At 44.1% G+C, this 26,144-nt stretch overlaps 1 protein-coding gene across 13 annotated transcripts in view; it reads right to left on the bottom strand.

The window, feature by feature from the left end:
- Nucleotides 1–26,144, bottom strand: part of RIN2 (Ras and Rab interactor 2) — a 344,774-nt gene that overhangs the window by 111,367 nt on the left and 207,263 nt on the right. For 11 of the 13 annotated variants that reach the window (XR_013948440.1, XM_080584982.1, XM_080584960.1 and 8 more), the window contains 9 exons: nt 25,273–25,347; nt 19,894–19,919; nt 18,660–18,713; nt 16,953–17,098; nt 14,221–14,381; nt 13,394–13,670; nt 12,311–12,477; nt 10,973–11,087; nt 10,495–10,607 (listed from right to left, as the gene is read on the bottom strand). Coding sequence is in view for 12 of the 13 variants with exons in the window: in XM_080584982.1 (XP_080441108.1) it covers nt 10,495–10,607; nt 10,973–11,087; nt 12,311–12,477; nt 13,394–13,670; nt 14,221–14,381; nt 16,953–17,098; nt 18,660–18,713; nt 19,894–19,919; nt 25,273–25,347 (1,134 nt within the window). In the remaining variant the exon portion in view is untranslated. The remainder of the gene's footprint in view (nt 1–10,494; nt 10,608–10,972; nt 11,088–12,310; nt 12,478–13,393; nt 13,671–14,220; nt 14,382–16,952; nt 17,099–18,659; nt 18,714–19,893; nt 19,920–25,272; nt 25,348–26,144) is intronic. The other 2 variants (XM_080584979.1, XM_080584970.1) reach the window with 2 other exon arrangements.

The raw sequence follows: 26,144 nt of genomic DNA, 5'->3' as shown, positions 1-26,144 counted from the left end.
ACATTCTGACCCAGAAGACCTTTTTGTTTGATACCCTATAGTATAAATCTTTTAACACTAAGGAGCCACAGAACCCCAAACATATCTTCTGCCTGCACTTCATCCACTCCCATGCATCCACTCCTTTTCTCCTGCTTCCACTAATATGAATGGTCCATACAGGACACCTAACCTGAATTTCCATTTTAGTTATTCTGAAGTGCAAAAGAAAACCACCCCAAAGACATCAATTAAATTCACTTTGTATAACTAAAAGAAAAATTTAAACCCAGCTCCCTCCTACCCCAAATGAACAGCAGGAAAGCAGGAAAGACAGATGCTATTTTACAACAAATTCCTGTCTGGATTTTGGTCAGAAATTTAGTTTGACCAGGGCCAATATCTGTAAAAACTGTCAGTATGCAATACATCAGTTGGAAAGGAATCTACAGGAAAAGGAAGCAAATGAAGCAGCTGGGATTATTTAAGAATAAAAAATGTCTGAATTCAACCTGAAGTGCAGACACCACTTCTCAATTACATCACTATCCTCCATAAAAAGAACAGCCATTTGGAAAGACAAACAGTTAGTAAGGCCTGTGTCTATAGTTTGCTGAAGACAGTGCTTCCAAAGATGTTTAGGGCTGCTTTCTTTGGGCTATCTGTAAGGCCCTTCTTTGGAGGTCTTTCACAGGAATAGGAGTTGCTGTTAAGGATTATTCAAAATTAGAAAGTGTATGCTAATTATGTATGACAGGTTTATGAATGTACCAGTAACACACGTCATGCTGCTAGACACCGTGAAGGCAAAGCAAATGCAGCGACTCCATCAGCAGCATGAGCACCAATTTCCCCTTGTGGAATTGCACTGCAAGACTTCAGTTTTACTGCAGGTTAACAGTTAACAGTTTACAGTTAACAGTTTTACCGCAGGTTAACAGTTTACCGCAGGTTAACAGTTCCAGCTTTAGTTAACTAGCAATACTCCTGGCCTGGGATCAAGCCCAGCTCTCACTGTTGACCAAAAGTATTAGCTATTAATTAACGTAAATTACAACAACTTTCCTTTATGAGGTTTGCCTAGTCCTACATAAATAAAGGATTTCCTGTGATGAATGAAAAGGTGTTTTCTAATGCAGTTTTCACTTTCTGCAGGGCAAAAGTCAGACAATTTATTAAGATCATTGCCTTTTTTCAGATTACCTCACTCTGCCACTGGACAGCAGGATTAAAACCCTTCCACATACATAGTAGAGGGTAGTTTCCTTGAGGGGGAAAAATGCTAGCTGTGGAAAGCACTTTGACAGGAAATTCATTTGGCTGAAGTAGATACATATTACAGCTGTACTTTCTGGAAGAAAAAGTGCAACTCTTTGGGTACAAAACCTTGTTGGTGAGCTCACAGGGTGATAAAAGCTGTGCAGAACTCTAGTTGCTTCCGCACTGGCTCAGGGGGTGGTGCACACATGGCATCTCCCTGTTATGCCATGGAATGGGCAGAAAGGGGACAGAAGAAGACAGACAGCAGGTGATACAGGTTATAAAGCAATGAAAAATGAATGAAAAACAGCAGAAAGATAGCTGGAGCAAACTGACATTGATATAAGGGCCCGCCCTCACAGCAGATTTGCCCTGGGAGGGCTGTGAGATGGTATCCATGGATGGGCGCTGGGTGCAACTCCAGATGTGCTGGACTTGCAGTACACATACGGTGCAGTGTTACTTTCTGAACCAACAAATCTCCAATTAATCTGGCTTGCCACCTGTGTGCAGAGCACCTCTGCATGGTGTGTGCAGAGAATCCAACAGCATACGGTTCACTGCTCTTCTGGCACATGCAGTAGGTCTGACCTCACTGGACTTTTGCACATGTGGAGAATGGCACAATTCAGGCCCTGTGCCCAGGGGCTCTTGCTTATTTAAGGCAGCCCTGGAGCAAGCTGATTCACACCAGTATCATAGAATGGTTAGAATCATAGAATGGTTTGGGTTGGAAGGGACCTTAAAGATCATCTAATTCCAACCCCAAACCTCCCTCAAAGTATGAAACTTCCCTCAAAGTAGATACAATTCCTGTTTAAGCCTGTTGCTGTAAAGGTTTCTTGGAGCAATACGGTTCTTTGAGATTCTTGCAGACTTTATAGCACATACAGAGGAGAGAACGAAAGCTGTCTGGGTCTGATCAGGTCCAACATGAAATGATAGTCTGGTCTTTGAGGGATGTTTTTTGCTAAATATACTAATTCCAACAAATAAAGATCTTCTGGGAGCCAGCTGAAACTCACTGCCAAGTTTTTTGAGGGCTGCAGCCAGAGAATTTGGAGATGTTCTCTAGTAAGTCTTGCACTGGTAGTTTGAGGGATTTCCAGTGTCAGCTCTCCACTCTGCCAGCACTGACTTCCCTGACACACAGGTGACAGAAGTATGCCCTCACTTTAGAGCAGTCCCCACTTACCATAGCTGAGGGAGAAATGCTTGAGCAAATAGCCCACACTGTTCAGGGTATGGGCACGTATTCCCTTCTATCAAATCTGCTACTGGGCATTGAGGTATTTAATTCTTGCATGAAGAATAACTAGAGGACCTCTGCCAAAGCTGTTGGCTAGGCATAGGCTAGCTCGGGAAATGGAAAAATAATGGAAAGCATCAAATTTTAAGAAAAACAGTATTTAATTTCAACATACACTGTTGTTACTCATCTAATGCCAAAAAAGAGAGCATACACTTTCAAACGAGCCAGGTTCAGATTTGCTCCAAGTCTGCTATGACTCTGGAAAGTATTGCACTAATTGGCGCATAGCTGGGGTGGCTCATCAGAGCAAGAAGGCAGGTATAACAGCTTCCAACTGTTTTCTCCTACCTGATGACATGCTAAAGGTTTTCCTGCAATCCCCTTCTGTTTAGGCCTACATTAATGCCATCTGTCCACAGCAAGAGCTGCAATCACAAAAGTCATACAAGTAAGTGTGCTGCTTTTTTAACTCCCTCTCCAGCTCCGGTAGCCTCTCACCATTTTCTAATCTAATGCCCATCTATCCATTTCAAAAAGAAACCAAACGGAACTATGAACTGCTTTATACTGTATTGCTTAGTGGTTTTGAGACAGTTAAATCCAAATTAGGCTGAATGGCCACTGTTCACTTATTTCTTCTTTCTCTCATTTTAGTTCTATGTTTGCCTAAAGGGTCTCTTCTTTTTCTGTGATTGACTTTGGAGTACCTGCTCCTGTTTTACAAACCTCCCATAAGCCTACAGCTCTGAAAATACCATTTTAACTGATGAACTATTCCCACATCACTGATTATCAGTGCAACCTTTTAACTGTGAGCTCAGAGACCCTGAAATCTGGTACAAAAGCTTAAGAAAAATATTTCCTTGAGCTGTCAAATTAGGCTACAAATCAATCAAGCAGCCTTCTCATGAGACAAGTAATATTTCCTGCAAGAGGCAATGGGATAGCTTTTCTCAGGGTACATGACAATGTGTGAGCTCAGGAAAAACAAGGCTAGCAAAACTTTCAAAACTCACAGTAAGTATAAAAGGACTTAACTGCAGGTTTTAGCAAAGAGCAGAAAAATGGCCTCAGATGGAATCGTCTTAATTATGGAAGAGAAGGCTCAATTCTCTGTTTAAAAATAGGAAATGTTTCTTCCCCAGGAGAAAACTATCTGCAAGTGAAGCATTTGCTTGTACTGCAAGCAGGAAAAATCAACATTCCCAAACTCTCCTTTGAGGTTTGGCTTGTATCTAGCAGCTAAAGCAGACCAGAAGAACTCTCTGTTTTGACTGATCACACACAGAAGGCTTGCAAGTTCAAAACCTACTCTGTTTGAATTTATATGGAGGCTATCTCTTCTGTAGCAAACATGAAGACGTTGCCACCAATTCCAGCCATTCCCAGACAGCATTTGTAGGCAACAAGGAACTGAGGCTGAAGCTAAACAGTGGAGGAGAAACAATGGAAATAAAATCAATGTAATTCCATTCTTCAGTTTCCATTCAGTTCCTGGCAATTGTTGAAGGGAAAACAAGGAACTAGTGCCAAAATCCAAAATGGTTTTGCTCCACGGTCCAAATATGAGAGAGATTACCTCATTCAGGAATATTAAAAGGACTCTACTACGTTTCCAGTACCTCAGCTGCAAAAAACACAGGTCCTAAATCTGTTTGAGGATCCTTTTCCTGCAGTGTCCTTGCCTGACAGTGGAAATTCAGTGTAAAATCCTGCATTCCTCACATCTTGCCATAAGACGAAACTGGAACTTCGCAAACTGGAACTTCAGACAGGTGCTGCATTCCTTTGTGTTTGAATGGTGTTTCCTTCCTGGAGCTCTTCTGAGACACCTGAGAAAGCATTTTTGCTTTGCTCTGTATCACACAATTCACTTTGCAGAGGGTATACACCCTGGAGTATGCGACACTGAGTGCTGCACATAGACACTCAATATATTAAGCAAGAAATGCATGAGTTACAGTCAGAGGAAATTCCTCTGTTGTTAGGAGCTTTGTAAGGGATCAGATACTTCTGCTCTGATACAGTATCATCATCCTAGACTCCCTATCTGGGGAGCAACGGGATTCAATACATGAAAACTATTACAGGAAGTTGGAGAGATTAGTTACAAGCCTCAGTCTGCACATGGTGCTATGCCCATCTACAGGCTTTTGGGATCTGACAATAAATTAATCCATTAATACCTGCTGAGCTGCATACTGCTGCTGGAGTGGTACCATCACGTTGCAGAGTCTACTGTGAAAGCTAGAAAGAGCCTGGCATTGCAGTCAGGTGTGCACATGGCACCCCAGCACAGGGGGAGGAGGAGTAACAAGCACTGCAGTGCAGGGTAATGCTGGGGGGAAGCAGGGACCCCTGCTGATACTGAGCATCACCACGTTAGTGGTTGCCCCAATGACTGACAGAGACATTGAACCTATCCTCCCTCCTTTCTCCAAGGATTCAACGTGGTCTATATGCAGACACCTAGGCAAGAATGGGGCAGGGAACAGATACACAGATATTTGCTGTGAAGAGGTGAAGGCCAGCTTGGTTTTAATTTCCTATGATTCATCACTGTGCCCTGGAATTAAAACAATGAATAGCAAACTGGTCAGCGAGTAGCAAACCAGTAAAGTTCGCTTACTTGCTCAATGTGTTTCTCTCAAGTGTCCATTTACCTCTGGATTCTCTGATTTCTAACAAGGCTCACACTGGGATTACTCCTCCTCTTTTTATGGATAGACATATGAGCATACTCACAAATGCAGATGTGAGCAAATGAACCTGGCTGTTTATCCTTAAGCTAAAATTCCCACTCCCTAAAATACTCCTGGCTCGTGTCTGTTTAATGGCTTTGCATCCAAAAAAAGAAAAATCCAGAGGAAAGCAATTGGATAGAAGACACAGAGCAAATGTCCCTCCACAGGATTACAGACTCAGCAACATGTCCAGGACTCAGAGCTGGAAGAGATGAGAAAGTGAACTTTTCAAAGGTCTGTCTAGGTCTAGAGGGATGCTGCTTTTTCTCCGAAAGCCCTGCTGGCATGCTAGATGAGCTACGGTAGATAACATCAGGTCAGAGCTGCAGCAGGAGGGTGGCCAAGTGACCTCCGAGTAGCAGAGATGGAAGCTCCAGTGGGAAGCACACAGGGAAGGCAGAATTATTGCCTGGACATCAGTGGGTGTCCAGAAAAAACTAGGACTCTTTAAAATATAAATATATTGATGGATTAGAGACTAGACATCAGAGAAACAGAAGGGATCTGATGTGGAAGCTGTTTGAGACTGTCCAGATCTGCCCTTTGGTGGAAAGAGGCCAGAGGCCTGGTCCAGTTCTAGAACTGTTGTACTGACACCTGAGTTGAAGGCGAAGGCATGGGAGGATCTTCTCTTCTCCTTATAAACACTAACACTTTCCTGGAGAAGCATGAGATGGAGTATTCTGTTTCTTGGGTTTGGACTGACTCCAGTCAGCACTGGAAGGAGAAGAATGAAAATCCAGTATTGTACATTGATGATCACACTGAGAGATCTGGTTCCTGCTAAATGATGCACACAGGTGAGGCAGAGAGAATGACATCAGAGACCACTGCCCTGTCTGTTTTGAGACACTGATTTTGCAAAATGCTGCCCAGTGTGCTGGCTTCCCACATGGCATCACATGGGGCAGCCCCTCTGTTCAGACTGGGGCTGACTGCCCTGCAGTCTCCACTCACGGGCTACCCACATCCTACAGTAAGATGTTTCATTTCAAGTAGGAAAACAGAAGAAGGGGAACTTCCTTCTCTAAAACAGTCATCAGATACTTCCAGATGCAGCCTTAAAAAACAGAAGAAGGTTGTCCATTCCTTTCTTCTAATACTAAAGGAAGAATAAAATGAACAATACACCGAAACATCTGATAACAACAGTCTGGGGAAAGGAGCAGTCAGTACTGGGACAGGCACTTAAAATGATTGCAATTTAGCAACCTAGTACCAGGCTGTGTCTCTGGGGATTCACAGTCTATTTGCAGTTCTGCCACTTACCTACTGTGTGACCTCCAGCAAGTCCATTAATCTCCCTTTAACAGGTCGCCTCTGGCACTTCTCCTATCTTTTCTGTTAGATCACAATCTGTATTTTTCCCCCTCAGCCACTATCTCATGGAGCACACTTACAACAGTAAGTCCTGATTCTGCATGGGGCTTACTGTCACAGCTGCGGGGTACATGGCAGAACTAAGCAGTGACTGAGCCTTTGTAGAACAATGCTTTCAACATACGGATGTGCCACAACCAGCTACAAGCTTGCAGGCTGCACCTCATCTAAAGCTCTCTGCTTGCCTCAAATCAAAATGCACCATCTGTACAATGGGCTCTGAAACCCCCACCTGCCCTTGGGCAGTAATAAGGAAGGCTCAAACACAAGGGTGCTACAGCAGCTGCAAGCACCATTAGCAGTGAGACCACTCTCCATGTTCATAACGAAATCCCGTAAATCTCCTCCTGGTTCTGAGCAGCTGCTTGTCTGGTCATGGTGTGAAGCCACTTTGCCGCATGTGGCTGAGAAAGGTCAGGATGTGCACAAACACATGACACTACACTGTGATGTGCATGTGCACACTACAGCACGCAGACAAAGGGAAAGAAAAAGAGAACAGATCCTGCTCTCCCTTTCAGCACAGTAACGTGGTAACAGAGTTCTGGCTTTATGCCAGCATAACAGGGAACACAATTTGGCCACAAGGGATTCTGAATCAGGCAGCCTGAAACAAGAGATACATTGAGATTTTACAGAGTATGATGTTCAAGAGAGCCCTGAGTGTTTAGACTTTTAGAAAAATAAGGTTAAAGGAGGCTCCTCTGCTTTAGAGCTTAACTTTGAAATGATGCAGTCTACTTTTTTATGGCTTACACAAAAGGTATTACTGTCATAACAGCTTGTCTATAAAAATGCATTTACTCTTTACTTACGGCAAAAGCTTAACTTTGACTTCACCACAGTTCTCTTGGATTAAACATTCTGGAGAGGAAAGGATTTTTTTATTTTTTATTTTTTTCCCTTTAGAAATCTGTTTCACTCTGTATACAAGAATACAAGACAGGAGAATCATGATGGCTTTGAGGAGTTCCTCTTTTGGAAGAGATGCTACAAAGACAAATTTGGGATCCTTCCAAATAACAAATGAGCAGTATTAAATTGTGATTATTTGCTGAGATCACCCAGTGCTTCAGACTTGCAGTCACATCCAGCTGGCCTGAGCCTTGAGATCTCCGTGAACCTGTTGAGCAGCCCTTGCTCATGCAAGCAGCCCAAGGCTTGGCCCTAAGAAACTCAGGATGTACGAGCAATCTGTGTGCTGCCCCTGCCGACCTCAGTGTGGGCACATCAGCAAGGCAGCTCCCTGAATAATAAACAACACCTTGCAGCTCTTAATGCTGGCACCAGGCTATACCGAACCTGACTGAATTCTAGCCTTTTGTGGCAACTCAATAATACTTAAATATAATTAATTACTATTACTGTGTATGGGTGTGTGTGAGGGGGTGCTGTTTTGTTCTGAAGTCTACTTTTTCAAGGATTTGGAGAGAAATATAAAAACTGTAAGTAAAAACCAAGAGAACCCTCTTTGCTAATTGTGGGGCTGTTTCCAAGGCTCTTTTTTTCTAACCATGTGATCACAGTGTACAATGAACATTTTGGGTGAGCAAAACAGTAGCGACATTGTTGTGCCCCCATGAAAGCTGGCTGCTTCTGTCCAGTCACTTGTTTTCATTCTTATCAAGGAAAAAAAATGTAACAAGTATAGATGAGCTGTGGATAAGTAGGTAAGTTACTTGTTAGAGGAAAGGATTTTATTCCTACAGCATTGCTTCCTTTTGTCATTCCTATGTTCAGGAAGAGAAAGGGGGGAGATCCAAGGAACTAGATGCTAGTCAGCCTCACCTTGATCCCTGGGAAGGGGATGGAGCAAATAATCCTGGGAAACATTTCTAAACATATGAAGGACAAGAAGGTGACTGTGAGTAGACAGAGATTTATGAAGGGAAAATCATATTTACCCAGACTGATAGCCTTTTATGCCAAGATGGTTGAGGTGGACTTGAACGAGGGGAGAACAACAGACGGTGTTTGTGTTGACTTCAGTGAGGCTTTTGACACTGCCTCTCATAGATTCTCATAGACAAACAGAGGAAGAACAGACTAAATAAATGGATGGTGGAGTGGACTGATAACTAGATGAACTTCTGTGCTCAAAGGGTTGTGCTCAGCAGCACAACGTCCTGCTGGAAGCCAGAGCCTAGTGGTATACCCCAAGGGTCAGCACCACTTATCATCTTCATTAATGACATGGACAATGGGGCAAAGGGCACCCTCAGCAAGTTTGCAGCTAATACAAAACTGGGAGGAGTGGCTGATGCACCAGAAGTTGCGTTGCCATTCAGAGGTACCTGAACAGGCTGGGAAAGCGGGCTGGCAGAAACCTCACGAACGTCAACAAAGGGAAATGAAAAGTCCTGCATGTGGGAAGGAACAACCCCATGCACCAGTATGCACTGGGGCCAACCAGCTGGAAAGCAGCCTGGCAGAGTAAGACCGCGGACACCAACTTCAAGTCCACGATGCACCCTTGTGGCAAGGAGCACCAACAGCATTCTGGGCTGCATTAGAAGAAGCAGAATTAGAATTAGATCCTTCCTTTCTTCTCAGCATTAGTGAGACACATTTGTGAGGCATTAGTGAGGCATTAGTGAGACACATTTGCTGTGCTGGGTCCAGTTCTCAGTTCCCAAGGACAAGGAAGATAAGGACTTACTGGAGAGCATCTAGTGAAGGGTTGCAAGGATGATTTAAGGGACTGTAGCATCAGATACACAAAGAAAGAATGAGAGAGCTAGGACTGTTTAGCCTGAAGAAGGCTCAGAGGCATCTTATCAGTGTGTATAAAAACCTGATGGAAGAGTATAAAAAAGGTGCAGCCAGACTCTTCTGAGTTTTATCTATTCAAAGGACAATAGGCAATGCATACAACTTGAAATACAAGAGAAATAAAAGAAATCATTAAAAGATTTTTTAATTTTTTTTTTTTACATGAAGGTGGTTAAACACTGGAACAGGCTGCTGAGAGGGGCATTGGATTCTCTGTCCTTGGAGGTATTAAAGACGCAAATGGATATGGTCCTAAGCATCCTGTTCTAGCTGGCCATTCTTTGAGCAGAGGTTTGGGGACTAGATAATTTCCAGAAGTATCCGTCAACCCCAACAATTCTGTGATTCTACAGTCTTAACTTTGCAATTGCTCAGTGATTGTAAAGAAGAATCTCTCCCACACTGCTGCATGAGAGTGGTCCAGCTTAACAGCAATAGCAACAGCGACTTCCCTCTGGGATTTCATGGCATCTCTTGCTCTTCTCTCTCAGAAGGGAGCTTTCAACAGCATTGTGCTTGGTGGTTGTCTGTTTCATTATTTGGGAACTACCAGGAGGTTTCACTGGTGTTGGGTAGATTTTCTCATACAGAAAAGCTCTGCAGTGTTTCCTGATGATGGTCAGACTCTGAAATAGCCCAGTTATTTAACAGCTTCCTTCATCTTTCAGTGTGTTAATGGCTTAGGAACACTAGCATTTTTCTTACTAAAGGCCCTAAAGGTTTCCTCTATCCTTTACATCCCACCTATGTATTTACCCTGTCTTATTAAAACAGTAGCATTCTCCTTATTTGGAATATATTCAAGAGCATAAAAACACCATATGCTCTAGTAAGCTAGCTTATTTCAGCACAGGCTGCTGCCTTTAAGGAGGAAATGGAAATACCTGTCCTCCAACAGATATGGAATGTATATTCACAAGTAATTGCCATTACCCCCAAATCAAAACAAAGCAAAACTACTTGTTTCTTCAAATCCAAACCACAGAATGTGGTGTGGGTTGTGTTTTTTTTTTTGATAAATCTAGTCAGTCTATATAAAAGCCTGTGATAAAAAAACAGATATGTGTACAAATAAATAAAAGTAATGCAAACAAATGTAGGACTTACGTATGATCCGTAATTCACTGCTAAGGTCTGCAAAGCCCATGGGAGACCTAGGCCAATTAAAATATCAAAAACATTGCTTCCAATGGAGTTGGACACAGCCATATCCCCCATACCTGCAAGCATGGAAACAATAGAAAATCAGACATGTCTCAGAAAGACCCTTAGGCCATCTTCTACACAATTCTACAACACAGGTATTTAGATCCTATAAAACAACAACAACACACCCCTGCTTTTTTGGGAAGCTTTGGAAGTTGGCAATGGTGCCAAAACTTGTTCCACATGGTCATTAAGAATCTGTTAGCTGCTTTGCAATAGCAACAAAATTCTTTTCCTCCTTTGAGCTTGTTTTAAAGTTCAGCCTCAGGGAAAGAGCTATGAAAGTTTTCACATCCAGGACACACCTTTGCTACCTAGAGAGGATAAAGACACACAGAAACAACTCAACAGTAGCCTGACATCTGTGTGACGAACATACCTTGCCTTGCTACGATAAGGCTTGCCATGCAGTCCGGCACACTGGTTCCAGCTGCCAAGAAAGTGATGCCCATTATCACATCTGGAATTCCCAGTGTGTAGCCAATGATTGTCACCTAAGGAGCAGAATTAAACTGTCAGGTGGTTTACAAAGCTTAAAATCAGAGGCCAGCTTGGCCTAATTCTGCAAGATGCTGTGAGACAATGTTTATTGCCCAGTGCAAACTGACACTTTCTCTAAAGAGAAGCAATGACAGGCTTTTTTTTTTTTTTTTTTGGTATATTCATCATCTAGCAGAGGATGGCACTGACCTGCTACGTACTCTCTTTGATTAGGTGACTAGGTGCTTTACACCTTTCATCCACAATTTTCCTAACGCTAACCTGGAGAAGAGGCTATATAGTGGGCAACTACCCTGTGTAACAGTCTCCTGATCTTGTCTGAAGCTCACTGACATTATTACATACAAATAATAGCTAAGATGACACCAAAACAACCCCAAGGTTCATTACATTATGAAAACGGTATATACAAAAACATATACCCAAGCCACTGCCAAAAAATTCCTATTGGCAGAGAGGAGATACCTTTAATTTCCTTTGTTCCTTTGCAACGGAGTCTATGACAGATTAGCACTCTTTGATCTGACCCACATTTTAAAAATTTTGGATGCTTTTTAATGATACCACATTTTCTATTAGCCATGTTTAATTGCACAGCAGAAAGAGAAAAGCTTAATCACAGATAATGTTTACTCTTCTGAACATGCATACTTCAAGAAATGTGAACCATATGTTAGAAGCAGAACAGTGACCCTGTGGGTTCTGGTATTTCAGCTATGGAAAGCAGGGATAGCTTTTTCTTGAAAAACATCTCATCCTCACAGATGAAAAGCAGAAGAAAGCATTTAACTTTCTATTTACTGTCCAGGGTAGCACGGGTTATTGAAAACAAAACCAAATAAACTCTCTTCTGTAACCGGTTTGATTAGTTCCTAGGGAAAACCCTGGCGTTCATTTTTGCACTTAGTACAAGAATGAATTGTGAAGGCAGAGGAAAAGTTTTATTGTTTCCCTCCTCCCAGTGGGAAAGCTGTGGCCACTGCTTTAGTGAGGTATCTCCATACTCCTCAGGTCCCACGCTGAGACAGATCGTGAGTTGTGCACTCCATCACAAGAGCAGCAGCCCAAATCCAGGCTTCCCTTTCTTTCCTGATGCCAGTGCCCCACCATTGTCTAATTCTTCTTAAGAGTACAGACCACCTAATTTCTCTAAGCTGACAAAAATCAATTATGTCGCCTTTCTCAGGCTGTGCTTTCTGCTTTACTGGGTACATACCATCCACACCATCATGTACGAGAAAGCTGCAATCCAGAGGGTAGAAGAAGCAAAGGTAACCATGAACCATTTTTCCAAGTGGGGTTTGTTACAGTTGGGCACTGTGAAATACAGGACAAAACTCAGTGGCCATGTGAAGAGCCATTTCAAGACTTCTATTTTGCCAGCTGTAAAACAAAAATGTGAAAGAATCATGATTCTAGCCTGTTTTAGTTAATTGTAACAAACAAGAAGCCAGAGCTGCCTCAACCCAAGGTCCAATCAAACAGATAATGACATTTCATGTTTAGAAGACCACAGCATGAGATCAAAGATGGGAGATAGGAGGGTAAAGGAGGGCACAAGGAAGGATTATGCAGTGCATGCCCATGAAATCCAGTGAGTGTGATAGGCCATGGGTCAGAACAAACCTGCTACACTTTCTGTTTAAAGTTCTTACAGGTGCCACATAAGAACCAAGTTCTAGAAAGAGATACGATCCATCTTCAACTACTAAATAGGAAGGTACAGAAAAGATGGAACCAGGCCCTTCTTATGAGTGTACAAGGAAATAGTGAGAGGCAACGGACCCAACTTGCAACAAGGGAAATTCTGAATAGTTACTACCATAGTAGTACTACTGAGATAGGAGCACACCTTATTTCCCAGCAAAGATAAAGCCTAGGCTGAGATGCATCTGACCTGTTTTCAGGCAACTTGCCAGTGGCCCCACCGTCCTTGGCTTCCTCTGCAGCCAGCGGGGAGAGATGGTCCTCTCCAGAGGGTGACATCGATTTTGGGTCAGAAACCCCCTGGCAGAGGTTGCTGCCTCTCACCGCTGACTGCAGCAGCAGCACTGGACAACTGCAGGGCCAACACATAAGCTGCGACCAAGGTACACCTGAGCCCAGCGGTCTGCATCCTGAGAAGTTCCTGCTACTTTCCAATTCATCTGTTACCTGTGACCAGGAACTAAACTGCAAGGTGAAGGCTGATGGGAGCTGTCACAGAGACACTTCTACCCCAACATGCGCCTGTAATGTTTTCTGGCACAGTCAAAGCGAGTGTTGCTTTCTGGAACAACACAACACATGAGCTTCTTACTGGGTAGGTCAAAAGGTGTGTATGGCCCTTCATGGTCATCATCGTCATCATCTTCGTCCTCTTCCTCATCATTTTCATTGTTCTCATTATCCTCATTCTCATTTTCTGTTTCAGTGCCAGCCTCAGCCATGTCCTCCTCTCGCCGTGTGCTGTTCATGCCTCGCTCGGCTGAGTTGCTTGGGCCTGTTCCATTCTCTACCACATGCTTGATTGGTATTTTGATTGCTACTTCTGATTCACCATTGGTGTAAGTCCTGCTGTTTATCAGTCTTTGTCTCTGTAGATACAGGAAAAAAATCTCACTCAAAGACAGATTCTTTTTAATTAATTTATTTATTTATTTAAAGAGAAAGAAACAGAGAGATGTGCAGAGTTTTTTAAAAATTGGTTTTAAAAGGGATGAATTTTGATCACACGTAATGAAATGGTTACTTGAAGAAAAATCTCACACAGATACAACTTTTAGAAGAGAAGGAGCAGCAGATGTAGAATTGACTACAGGTGTACAACAAGACCAGGGTCAGATTCAGTGCAGTACTATGTTACAAAATAAGTGTAAGTGATGCTAACATCAGATCAATGCTGGGGACATCTGCAGTGAGCAACAGGTAGCATAACCACATAACAACCACATAACTTTCCTAGAATCTCCACGTGTACAGATATCAAAGGATGATTTAATCATTGTCAGAAGGATGAAATCTAGAAAAATGCTATCAGGGATCCAGAAAGCTACTGAGGTCCATTTTGACCTGAACAGTGTCAGAGGAAAGGGAAAATAAAGAATGAGAAAGAGAGAAAGTGGGGGAAAAAGATAACAGACATACCTCATTGATTAGCATGCGGCTAGCCATGGAGAGACGTGTTTTTGGGGGAAAGTGGCTGGTTATCATGATCCGGAGCCCAGCCTCAGAAAATGAAAGCTGGTGTGGGTAAGCAGACAGCAGCTCATCCACCATGATCACCGAGGCTTTACGGTGGAAATTCCCTGCAGCCAAGAAATGAACAGAAGCTGAGGTCTTTGTTCACCACCAGCCTCTCTCTCTACCCTATGTGGCTCTTGGCAGAATAAATCTGCGGGTTCCAGAGGTCCTTTCTAAGAACCATTTCTTTAGCTACTGCCATAGCTGTAGCTTCTACTGCCTCCTCTAATTTTAATTTCTGTCTTTACATGGCAGGTTTTATAAATAAATCACCAACATGGTACCACCATGCATGATGTTACTAGAAAAGTAAATCTACTCTGCACAGTTCGTCATAGGCTTCTGTGAAGTGGATTGTTGCTTCCACAACATTGAGGTGGAGGTGGTGCTGCAGTAAGGCTGCATTAATTCCACTATTAAAGTCTGCACTTGTGCAAGGATATTGGCCTCATCCACCACTGACTGTACACTGGGTAAGAAAACTGTCACTGTGTTCTTGCAGAGTACCAGTGTAAATAAAAGCAGGGTCCTGCATCCCTGCTCGCAGTTCATTTCTTAGAGCTGTCATCAAATCTGGCAGCAAACACAGGTGCCAGTCCGTGGGGTGCAACCCACAGCATGAGAGCAAAGAGCAGACCTCTGAAATGCACTCCAGCTGGGGCACAGCGCCAGCATCTGCCACCTCTGTGTGACAGGCCCAGACTCCTTGGGTTGTAAATCCTGGGCCAGGACTGGGACTCAGCAGCAGGGAAACCCAAGATCTTCCCCGCACAACTGTGCTCAGCACTGGCAAGTGTTTGATGGTGTCAAACACTTGGTGATTTGTCACTTGGATGGTGATTGCTTATCACCACCTGTTAGTCTTAGAGCAGAGTATCTCCTCAGCCTCAGTGCCACTTTCTTTTTCTGAGGAGGTTTCCATGGATGGTAACAGACATGTGGGGCCACCTATATTCATAAAAACAAAAATAGCCAGATAGCTTTTCCTTATGACTTTATCACACTGGCATGTCCTATGTGGTACAGAAACCCTTCTACTTGATTCTTTTTGTCCTCTGTTCAGAAAATTAGGAGCTCAGAAAGCAAACAGTACTAGTGGAAACCCTCAACACTCCAGCCTGCTGAAATCAGGGCTGTTTGCAACCCCTTGCTACTGCTGGTGTGCACAGCAGCACCACCCGCCTATCTGAGCCTGGTGGCCTGCTGCCAAGTAAACACAGGAACAATCCGCAAGAAAATGAAGCAATTCTTTGGTCTTCCTTCCTCAGCCAGTTTGAGTAAACACAAATGTTCAAAACAAAAATTTACCAGCAGCTGAGCAAAGAAACAGTCTGGTAAGATTTAAACAAAATCCCACAATCAGAAATGCCTCATTTGTGTGTGATCCTGAGGTCACTGGGTAAACCCGAGTTTATGCTTCTGTTTTATCAGTCTAGCTCTACTGGTACAGTGCAGCTTTGCTGTTGAGACCCCAAGACTACAGACTGCCATTCCAGTAAGAGCAGCTTCCCCAAACCACAGTACACCACACTCACAGAAGCTTTCCCTCCGCTCAGCAACAGGGCAGTAACATGATAGCTGGCATCTGGTAGACTCACCAAAGGGTTTCAGGTCAGCAAGAAAAAACATCTACATTTCATGCTTACTGTATATGGACTGTATCTTTCAATCACTGTTCATGGGAAAACAGCTATTTTTGTTAGTTTTTTTGAGTCCAGCAGAACAAAAAGGGCAGCTCATCTGCACTCAGAGACCAGGACTGCTTTAGACAAGAAAACAGCTCCTTCCCAAGTGAAACCAGCGACACAGGGCAGGGGCAGCTGTTATTGCTGAGAATAGGTGCAGAAAAATCCCAGGCAGTTACTGCACATGCTTGTTGCTGGTTGCATAGACAAAGTATGACTTAGTATCCTCTGTACATGCAGTTTAACCCATGCTCACCAATGCATACACAGAGCTACTGCACCTGAGCTATGGAGTGGGTGATTTTTTAAGCTAAGGACACAAAATATTTTTTTTAATGTGATCACAACTGAATTCAAGTGGAAGAGGATTTCAGACAAAGTGAAATCATCCACTTAATAGATCATTTATATGGAAAAGTCGTGCAAGTTCAAGGCACCATGCACATTAAAAAGCATGTTATCTGGACCAACATAGATTTCCCTTCCCCCCTGAGGAGGCACGCACCCTAGTTTAAATACGGCCTTTTTTCCTGTTCAGTTTATGTTGCTTTGGAATGAAACTAAATTTATTGATGATGCCAAATGTGAACGAACATCTTCAGTCAAGAATAACCACCTCCACAGGAGGACTTGCACTGGTGTGGCTGGACAGTCTAAATAAGAAGCTTCTGTGCAAGTCAGGCTCGAAGCTGAGGGGGTGCTTTCAGCCAGGTACTTGTCCAGCAGCAACAATTACCCCAAGGAGGCCTGAGCTGCCTCCGCTGCCAAGGATGCAGTGGCTGGGGTCACTGTTTGCTCCCAGGCACAAGAGCCATGGCCATCCGGTGGAGCTTACGAAGGGCCACCTCCCTGCCTATGTCAGTGCTGATCAGACAAGACCAGCCCACACCACAGGACCAGCAGACAAATTTGTAAACATTCTGAACGATGCAAGCAAGTGGGGTGACTTACTGGAACAGTTACCTTTCTTTAGTAACACCACTGTAGCATCACAGTTGCTGTTATCATCCATTTCTGTGTTGTTTGCTAATCCATTCACCATATTTGCAGCATTTTTCGTCTTCCTTTCAAAACAGTGATGTATGGTAGAGTTGTACCTGCACAAATGAAACAAACTCTAGATGTACCTTTTTGCTGCTTCTTTGTGGATTTCTTGACACTGCCTTTCCTACACTCAGATCCTGGTTTTAAGGAAATCTAGGTATAACATGCCACAAATCTAACTGAACTGAATGCAGTGCAACCTCTCTGATTTATCATATTTCAAAGCCTTGTGGGCACAATCTCTAATACTGTGCTTTTTTATAAGTAGGCAATATTCCCATAGCAAATAATGATTATACATCATTGTGCTTTTTTTTTTTTTTTTTTTTAATCACAGTCACTCCTGAGTATGAGTGCTATGAGTGCTATTTTACCCGTGGAGGCATACTAGAGAAACACAAGACCACCTGCTAAATTCTGGTCTCAACTTTGAATATTTTTTTTTAATCTGTTTCTTATCATGTTTTGAGTAGCCAGGTGCTGACACAAACATGAGCTAGGGATCTTCCCACAAGACTCAAAGGCAAGGGTGGACCACTGTGAGCTCCTGGCCAGGGTCCCTAACCAGGCTGACAACCTCGCCAGCTCTCTCCAGACACATCTGAAACATCTGTTCAAACTACAGCATCACTTTTGGGAAAACAAAACAAAACAGAACAAAAACAAAAAACAAACAAACAAAAACAGAAAAAAAAACAATTCTAGATTCAACAGTAAAATTACCTGCTTTGCTGGCCAGTGAATTGTTGCAAGGGTGAACTTACTCCCCACATTAATTAAGTTTCTAATTACTAGAAGTGAGATGAATTCTGACTTTGTTCCCTTTAATCCAGCCTGACGGCTTTGCTGTTCTGAGAATTGCTCTCATAATATTTACTCTGTTCATCATTTCAAAACAAATCTCTACTCTTACTTGTTGAGACAAGACCACTGGTGTGTTTGGCAGCTGGTAGGTTTTGTTTAATGTTCCAGTTTAAATCTGGGTTTCTTTTCCACTGGCTTTTAAAAACAAGGCAGGAGGAGGGGAACCAAACAGCAGAACAGACTTCCCTAGCATCAACTTATGTGAAAGCAGCTACACAGGACAGATGCTCGAAAAATCAGTGTGGGTTGTGCTTCAGTTTTATCACAGGTGTCAAAGGAAGGAATAATGAATCACTGTGGGGTTTTGTGCCCCAAAAAAAAAGTACAGGGGAATTTTCCACACGTTTGTTTCTGAGCAGGGGTGCTAAAGCAAAGAATGAAGAGTTTGTTTTGGTGGGAGTCGGGGATGGATTCAGGCCTCTGCTCTGCCACAGGCTCACTGTGTTAGCCTTGGTCAGTTCACACAGGGTGAGATCCAGACAGCATCATCTACCTGTAGATGTCTGATACTTTGAGCTGTACTATGGGGATAAGCAGCCCCTCCCTGCCTCATCAGGATCCATGACAAATAGATACATGACAGGGCAAGATGCTTTGTCCCCTGCTGCTGGAGGTGCTGTTGGCATGCAAGCTGAGCAGTGCAACAGAAGCCCTGCCTACAGCATGCTCTAACCGCCTTTGCAGCCTCTGCAAAAGCACCGGAGCTGGGAACCTTCCAATCTAAACAAGCCAGGGATGCATTTGACTTACTTCATAATAACGATGTAGATGGCATACATCAGCACCAAGACTAAGGACTCCCACCTGCAAATAAAAGTGACACAGAAAGTGCATCAGAGCAGGGCCCAGTGCCCGCTCCCATCACGCCACAGGCACGCAGAAAAGCTCGACCCTCCCGGCACATCTAAATGCCACCCTGGAAGAGGAGATGGGTGAAGAAACAGCTCGCGTGCCTGAACGCCTGTGTTGTTGCTTTAACTTCTGCTCTGGTTTTACTTGGCCAGATCAGTCTGCCAGCTAGAACAGATGACTGAAACCAAGAGTTCTGAGAACAAGTGTGCATCCAAGGAAGATCGACACTTCTGTAAGGACAACACGTGTGGGACTGTAGCAGAGGGAGGGCAGAGGTTGTCCTGCTCAGCAGGCGTGAAGCAGGCTGTGGGGGCCTTCTGAGCATGCTAAAGCGCTCTGGTCGTGATGAGATGACCTGAAGAAGGGCTGGCTGCTCTTTACTGCTGCTGCACAACCACGGAGCAGGCAGCAGGTAGCAGTTTAAACAACCCATCAGACAGTGATGGTTTCTTCTGCTGCTTCTACATCAAACTAAAGAAATTTGTGTAAAAAAAAATAGATTATGACTTTACACTTGTTCCTGGCCAACGTGGTTTTTTTTTTCTGTCCTTTTTCATTGACCAAAATGCTGTATTCTGCATAGATCACTATGGCAAACTGCTAGTCCTTGTGGAAATAATCCATTATCACACTGCCATGTACTAAAACTCATGGGTTACTTTCTTTTTAATGATTTTGAAACATTGCACTAACCATACCAATATCTCATTCCTGACAGTTCACCACAGCTTCCTCATTAATGTGTTTTGAGTAGAAGGACAGTCAAACACAATTGGGCCTCAAGTCAATTTTAGTTAAACAAAACAAAACAAAGAAAAAACATTGCAAAACTCAGTGTTTCAGAAATCCCCCTCTGAAATTAAACATAAATCCCCCAGTGAGAAGGAGTTTAAGAAAACACACAACACAAGAAGCCTGACTCCCCCTAGTGCTTGTAATCTAAATAATGCGGTCTGTGAGTGAAATCAAAGCTACCACTCACTATCCAAGCCCTAAGATGTGCTGAAAATACAACGATCTAAGCAAAACTTTTGATTCCCTCCTTCTCATGAACCCTGTTTATTGCAGCTTTTGTGGGGTAAACAGGAAAATGAACAAGAAAGAAATGGGATCCACAGCTGGATGTACTTACCAAGAAACTTTTTCATCATAAATAAACTGTGGAGGAAAGATTTTAAAAGAGGCATGTTAGACAAGAAATGTGACAGCGTGCATCAGAGCTGAAAACAGCCCACCACCTGAACAAAGGGTATGGGGTACAGAGCAACCCAGGGCCTGGGCAACGGGATTAGGATCTGGTCTGTTTTCCTCTGAACATTTCAGCTCCCAGTTTCTCCCCCCTAGAAAAGCAGGGTGGTACTTCTTTCCAAATACCACGGGGTCCTGCAGAACTGGCACTGTTGCAGCACTGAGCAGAAGTGCTTACAGAGAAAACAGAGGTGACCTGGAGGAGGGGCAGCATCAGCTGGTCTCGACAGATACTGCCTCTCCTTTTGAGCTGCTCTTAGGTGGCAACCGGGCAGCAAACACGCAGATTTACAGCCACTTCTACAGCCGGTGTGTATGACAGGTGCTCCAAAAAAAAAATCGGGCGAAAACTGGCCATGGAACATGATTTCCTAAGAGCTAAGCTATCACCACAGGAGCTGGATTTAACTGCTGTTATAGTCATTTTAGTACATCTGCAGACCAGTGTTGAAGCCTCCCTCATGATGCTGTGCAAACCTCTTCAGGAAAGAAATGTGTCTTTCTCCTGCATATATAAGATGCTGTGTGCTGGGGAAAAAACAATTCTGCGGCAGAGAAGTGCAGGGGTATTTGCCCATCTTCGCTTGTCTCCAGTGTTTGAGTAGGCAGGTGTTAGGAGCTCACCGGTAGATGGCTGCAGTGTTCCACGGCTGGGTACTCTCCCAGCATACACCCATCACCACCAGCATCTAGGAGGTCCCCTGGGAGGACAGGGGACTTCCATGGTTGCCTTGCCGGTAGCACCCCTCTCTGCTTCCCCTTCCAGCTCAAGCGGACACCTGCGTGAGAGCTGCTCCTGCTGCCAGTCCCAGAGCCAGGGACACCCAGCCTGGCTCGCCCGACATGTGGGGAGGCCACGGTGGGGAGGCCGGGATGCCCGGCGGGCAGGACAGAGGCAAGGAGCAGCCGGGCAGTGCCAGGATACCTGCTGCTTGCCACTTGGTCCTGCTGAAGCACCTTTGCCTGCCTGAAGAGGTGGGAAGGCTGTATTTCCACTAGAAAAACACATCTGTGGAAGCGGCACCAGGGAACACCAAGGAAAAGGAAATGAGCTTCTGGAAGTATGGTGAAACACTTCCCTTAGGCTACAGGGCTTGTAAACAGCAACTCCTGTTTGACAGCACACACCAAACAATAGCTGTATTTGTTACTGGAAAAACGACAGCAAAACATTATGCATGTTATGTCACAGTGCCCAGTCACCATGATCCAACCTGACAACAGCTATTTTAGGTTACAGCATTTTGGTGTGATAGGACACAAAAGTGTGTTGACCTCTGTGATTAAAAATAGCACCGATCACACTTTTTTCACAAATGACAATGATCACGTCCCTTCAAGTTAAGAAACAGTGGGATCTTTATCCTTTTGAGGGAAATAAGGAGTAACAGTTTTGCCAAGATCTAAAAGAAGGCAAGGCTACTTTGTAATATAACAAAAATCATACTGCTAACTCATCATGAGGTAGATGTGATAAGCAGAGTTTATCTACTTCTAATCTCTGTGATTTAGAGTTCACTCATTCTTTTCAACTAGCATGGAGCACCAAACAGGTGAGTTTGCTGCTTTGCCATTTATTACTGCAGCACTGCAATTCCTTTGCTGGTGGAAATGGAAGGAAACAAACTCACATGGATTTACCCAGCAGAATGTTAAACCGTTGAATCTCAATGTTGGCAGGGATGTATTTATTTCCCCTCAGGTATATTTCTGGTTAGCTTAGACACCCATGGAGCGCAACTCATATTAGAGCACCACAAGTTGCTGTTGAAAGTAATATGTGAGCAACCTTCTACAAGCAGTATCACTGCTCACGTAAGACAACTGTATTTTGGCTGCAGCAAAGTCTCAATGCCCTGGCACGGTAAATTATCCCTATATAGAAAAGCATTTAAGTGCCTCCTAAAATTTAAGGCCCATACAAGTCTAACAAGTGTTAGACTGTAAGCGAAGTCCCACTGCAAAGAATGGTCACTGTAAGCAAAGGGCAGGTTTGAGACCACCTCATGAAACTGAACAGCTACAAGCCTATGGGGCCTGATGAGATGCGTCCCAGGGTCTTGAAGGAACTGAGTTGCCAAGCCTCTCTCCATCATACTTGAAAAGTCCTGGCAGTCAGGTAAAGTCCCTGGTGACTGGAAAAAAGGAATCATCACTCCCATTTTTAAAAAGGGTAGAAAGGAGGACCCAGGGAACTACAGACTGGTGAGCCTCATGTGAGATGTGAGGACAGAATGGGAGAAGAGTTCATTAAGAACAGCCCTGCAGAGAAGGACTTGGGGGTTCTGGCGGACGAAAAGCTTGACATGAGGCAGCAGTGCACACTAGAAGCCCAGAAGGGCAACTGCATCCTGGGCTGCATCAAGAGAGGAGTGGTCAGCAGGTGAAGAGAGGTGATTGTGCCCCTCTGCTCTGCCCTTGTGAGGCCCCTCCTGGAGTACTGCATCCAGGTCTGGGGCCCCCAGCACAAGAAGGATGTGGGGCTGTTAGAATGGGTCCAGGGGAGGGGCCAGAAAGATGATAGGAGGGCTGGGGAACCTTTCCTATTAAGAAAGACTGAGAGAGCTGGGGCTGTTCTGCCTGCAGAAGAGAGGGCTCTGGGGAGACCTCATTGCAGCCTTTCAGTACTTAATGGGAGCTGATTAAAAATATAGTGACTTTTTACATGGGCAGACAGTGAGAGGAAAAGGAGGAATGGTTTTAAACTAAAAGAGGGGAGATTTAGATTAGCTGTTAGGAAGAAATTCTTTACTCAGAGGATGGTGAGGCACTGGAACGGGCTGCCCAGAGAAGCTGTGGATGTTCCATCTCTGGAGGTGTTCAAGGCCAGGCTGGAAGAGGCCCTGGGCAACCTGATATAGTGGGTGGCATCCCTGCCTGTGGCAGGGGGTTGGAACTAGGTGATCTTTAAGGTCCCTTCCAACCCAAGCCGTTCTATGATTCTATGAAATGAGAAAAATGAGTGAAAGTTGTGCTACACTCTGCTGTGAGCCAGCAGCATGTCTCCTAGTGGAGACATCAGGGCCTGGAGAGTCAGTATTTGAATAACAATGTGTTGCCACCTAAATTTGATTCTACCTTGAAAGGACATATAAGGTCTGAGCTACTGCAAAGCCAGGGGTCCTTGAGTGAATGACGGGGAAGAGAGAAAAATTCTTAAACTGAAGCAGTGTTTAGACTCTGAAAGGAAAAATCCGCATTTGCCATCAATTGGGGAACAATACTGCATACAGTAGGGGTGGTATATCAGTCGAGTCTTTAACCATACAAAATGTTTTCCCTTCCTCTCATTTTACTCTGTTTTTCTTTAACAGGTGTTTAAAGGACACATGCAATGACTTCTGTTGAGTACCAGTGAAGAGATGTGGGGACCATTCTGCATCTCCCAAGCCACAGCTGGCCATGAAGTGCTCTAACATCCAAATAAGAGTTCTGGCAATACCTCCAAGTCTCAAATTGCACAGTCCTGTCCTGGCTGCATGAAGGACTTTGAATCTCACAGTGTAAGATGAGCACAAGAGTGGGCACACATCTGGAGAGAAATCCGAGGCTTAAGAAAAAAATAACAGTACTCTGATATAATGGGGTACAGTTCCATGAGAAAAGGATTTCTGCGGTTTTGTAACTATGAAGAACACCTCACACCGAAATAAACTATAGGAGAAAAGTTTTAAGGATAACAGAGACGGGTGTTCAATGAATAGTATAACTTACTCATTACGTAGGATATGTAGCTAAGAATTTCAGGGACGCACTGGACATGATAAAGAATGGTTCACAGTGTCCTGAAGCAGCTGACAGCCATGAGGATGAACCAGATACAAAGAAAAAAATCTGCCCTGCTTTAAGAACTTAAAAGCCAATGACAGGTTCAACAACAGATTTTTAACTCACCTGCACGCACTATATGATGCACCCAACACAGACAACAAGAGGCTAAATAAATGCCAGGTAGCTGCCCACATCTGTGCTTCCCTTGGAGTAAACTAAGAGAATACCTGCTAGATGTCTTTATGCTCGTGCACTGTAATTTATTACAATTAGTAGGTGTGGTTGAGTTTATTGGTTAGGAACACTTTTTGGTATGATGCTACTTGCCAAGCTGTCAAAGCAAAAAAAAAAAAAAGTGTTTTGTTTTGCAGCCCATTACTAACAATTATGTAGCTTTTATTCTAGCAACCATATTGATGCATGCATTAGATTGAAGACAAGTTACTTTTCATCGGGTGCAAAACGGCTGACCTTGCAGTAAGCAGAATAAAAGTACAAGCAGGTTAAGGCAAACCCTCTGAGATTAAAGACAGATATAGGCCTTAGTACCTACAGAATACATACGTGGCACACATACATGATGAGTGAAGGCAAAACAAAGCACACTGTTAAAACTGTGACTAAGAAACATTGCATGAACTTCAGGAATGCAAAGTGTCCATCTTCTGACTCTAAAATTCCCTTCTTCTTGTTTACATAGGGAAGTTAACTTCACAAAATCACTTTCTTTCTTAGGGAATGTATGGCCCTAGACTATATGCCCAAACAAATAAACAACAAAGAAAAGTAGTAACTGTTAACAAGAAAGTCGATTTTTGCACTTCCTACTTTGGTATTTATTGCAAAGGTAATGCTAAACTCATGGCACTGTCTTGTACATGCATTTTTCATTGTATAGCCCAGCTTTCAGAGTTGCAGGGTATTTACTGAACTTGGCGGAAGCTGAAATCAGAGTAGCACTATGAGTTACTGGAACTGTAGCCTTCATTACAGGATTTGCTGTTAGCATGCACTGTACAAGACCTTGTCCCCAGTTACATATTAATGTTTTGTAGTTGTTGAGGATCTCTGTCCTCTGGGCACAAACGCTGCCTCCTTACAGGTCAGTTAGATATGTCTTGCAGCAGAGCCAGAAGGAAGTTGTGAGGGTCACTGCCTGCAGAGGACAGAGCAACACATCTTCTTCAGTGGGACTGCAGCATGCGTTTTCAGCTCTGCGGCCCACCACTGTACTAGGACTGGGACACGCTTCCCCCAGCTGTTGCTGCAGCCTCTATGGACATTTCTCCATCTCTTACGCTTGGTCCATGCTTTTCTACAGAATGAGAGAGACCACAAGTACATTTTTCCATAAGAAGAAAACCACATGGCTCCTGGAGCTACGATCTCAGCTACAAGACTATGGTTTCTTAGTGGGTTCCCTTTACAAGCAGCAGTAGACATGTGGGCTCCCATAGAAGAATGACATGTACAATTGCCTTCAAAAACTTACCACAATGAGTGCAACAACAGACAGTGTATAGTAGATTGAATCTCTCAGGAGACTCCATGACGACAGTGCAACAACCTGGGAAAACAGGCAAAGAAAGGATGTCAGCCAGGCTCTTACCAGCACAACTGCCACGTCAACAGCGAGTGCCAAGGTCAAGCCTGTCATTTGGTGCGAGCTGTCCCCATGCATGCTGGGACACGGTGAGGAGATCGCAGGTATGAGACGAACTGGCTTTCTGAGGCTGCTTGAGGAATAGATGCTAGGGTAGGATGGCCAAACCTGAAGAGCAGAAAGTGCAAGGTCACAGACACACAAAATCAAAGAAGTGGTGTCAAACCAATGGAAAGGGGAATCAAATCCCATATATTTATGGATGACGGAAAAGATATTCATGAGCCCGGGAGGCTACAGACACCCTTCTCCTCTGAAAGCCCTGCCCTGCACCAGTGCAGCTCCCACTGCTGAGCCAGCAGTAGCAGTCCCTGCAGGCTGAGCTGCCACCAGGGCTGGCGCACTGTGCCGCAGAGGAGGCTGCACATGCTGCTGCTGCTGCTCAGGCAGCAGAAGGGGCTCAGCTCTACCAGCAGGGCAAAGAAAGTCAGCACTGTGTCAGTGTCACTGTGTCAGTGCCAACGTCCAGCAGCGAGCATCCCACCTGAGAATGGTCAAAGAGATGAATAGCCCAGCCAGGCCTACAGGACAGGATGTCCACTCTTTCCACTCCCACCACCATGTTTCTATTAATTTTCCCCAGCCTGGGATTCCTGCCTTCCTTGAGAGGAAACCATTCTGAAATGCTGAGCAAGAGCTCCAGGTATGTGACGGTGCGGTACACAGGGCAGCTCCCAGGCACTGCCCAGCAGCACGCGCAC

The sequence above is a fragment of the Anser brachyrhynchus genome, assembly GCF_964034855.1.
Source record: "Anser brachyrhynchus genome assembly, chromosome: 3".
Lineage (NCBI taxonomy): Eukaryota > Metazoa > Chordata > Aves > Anseriformes > Anatidae > Anser > Anser brachyrhynchus.
This window is presented reverse-complemented; position numbering and strand designations above follow the sequence as displayed.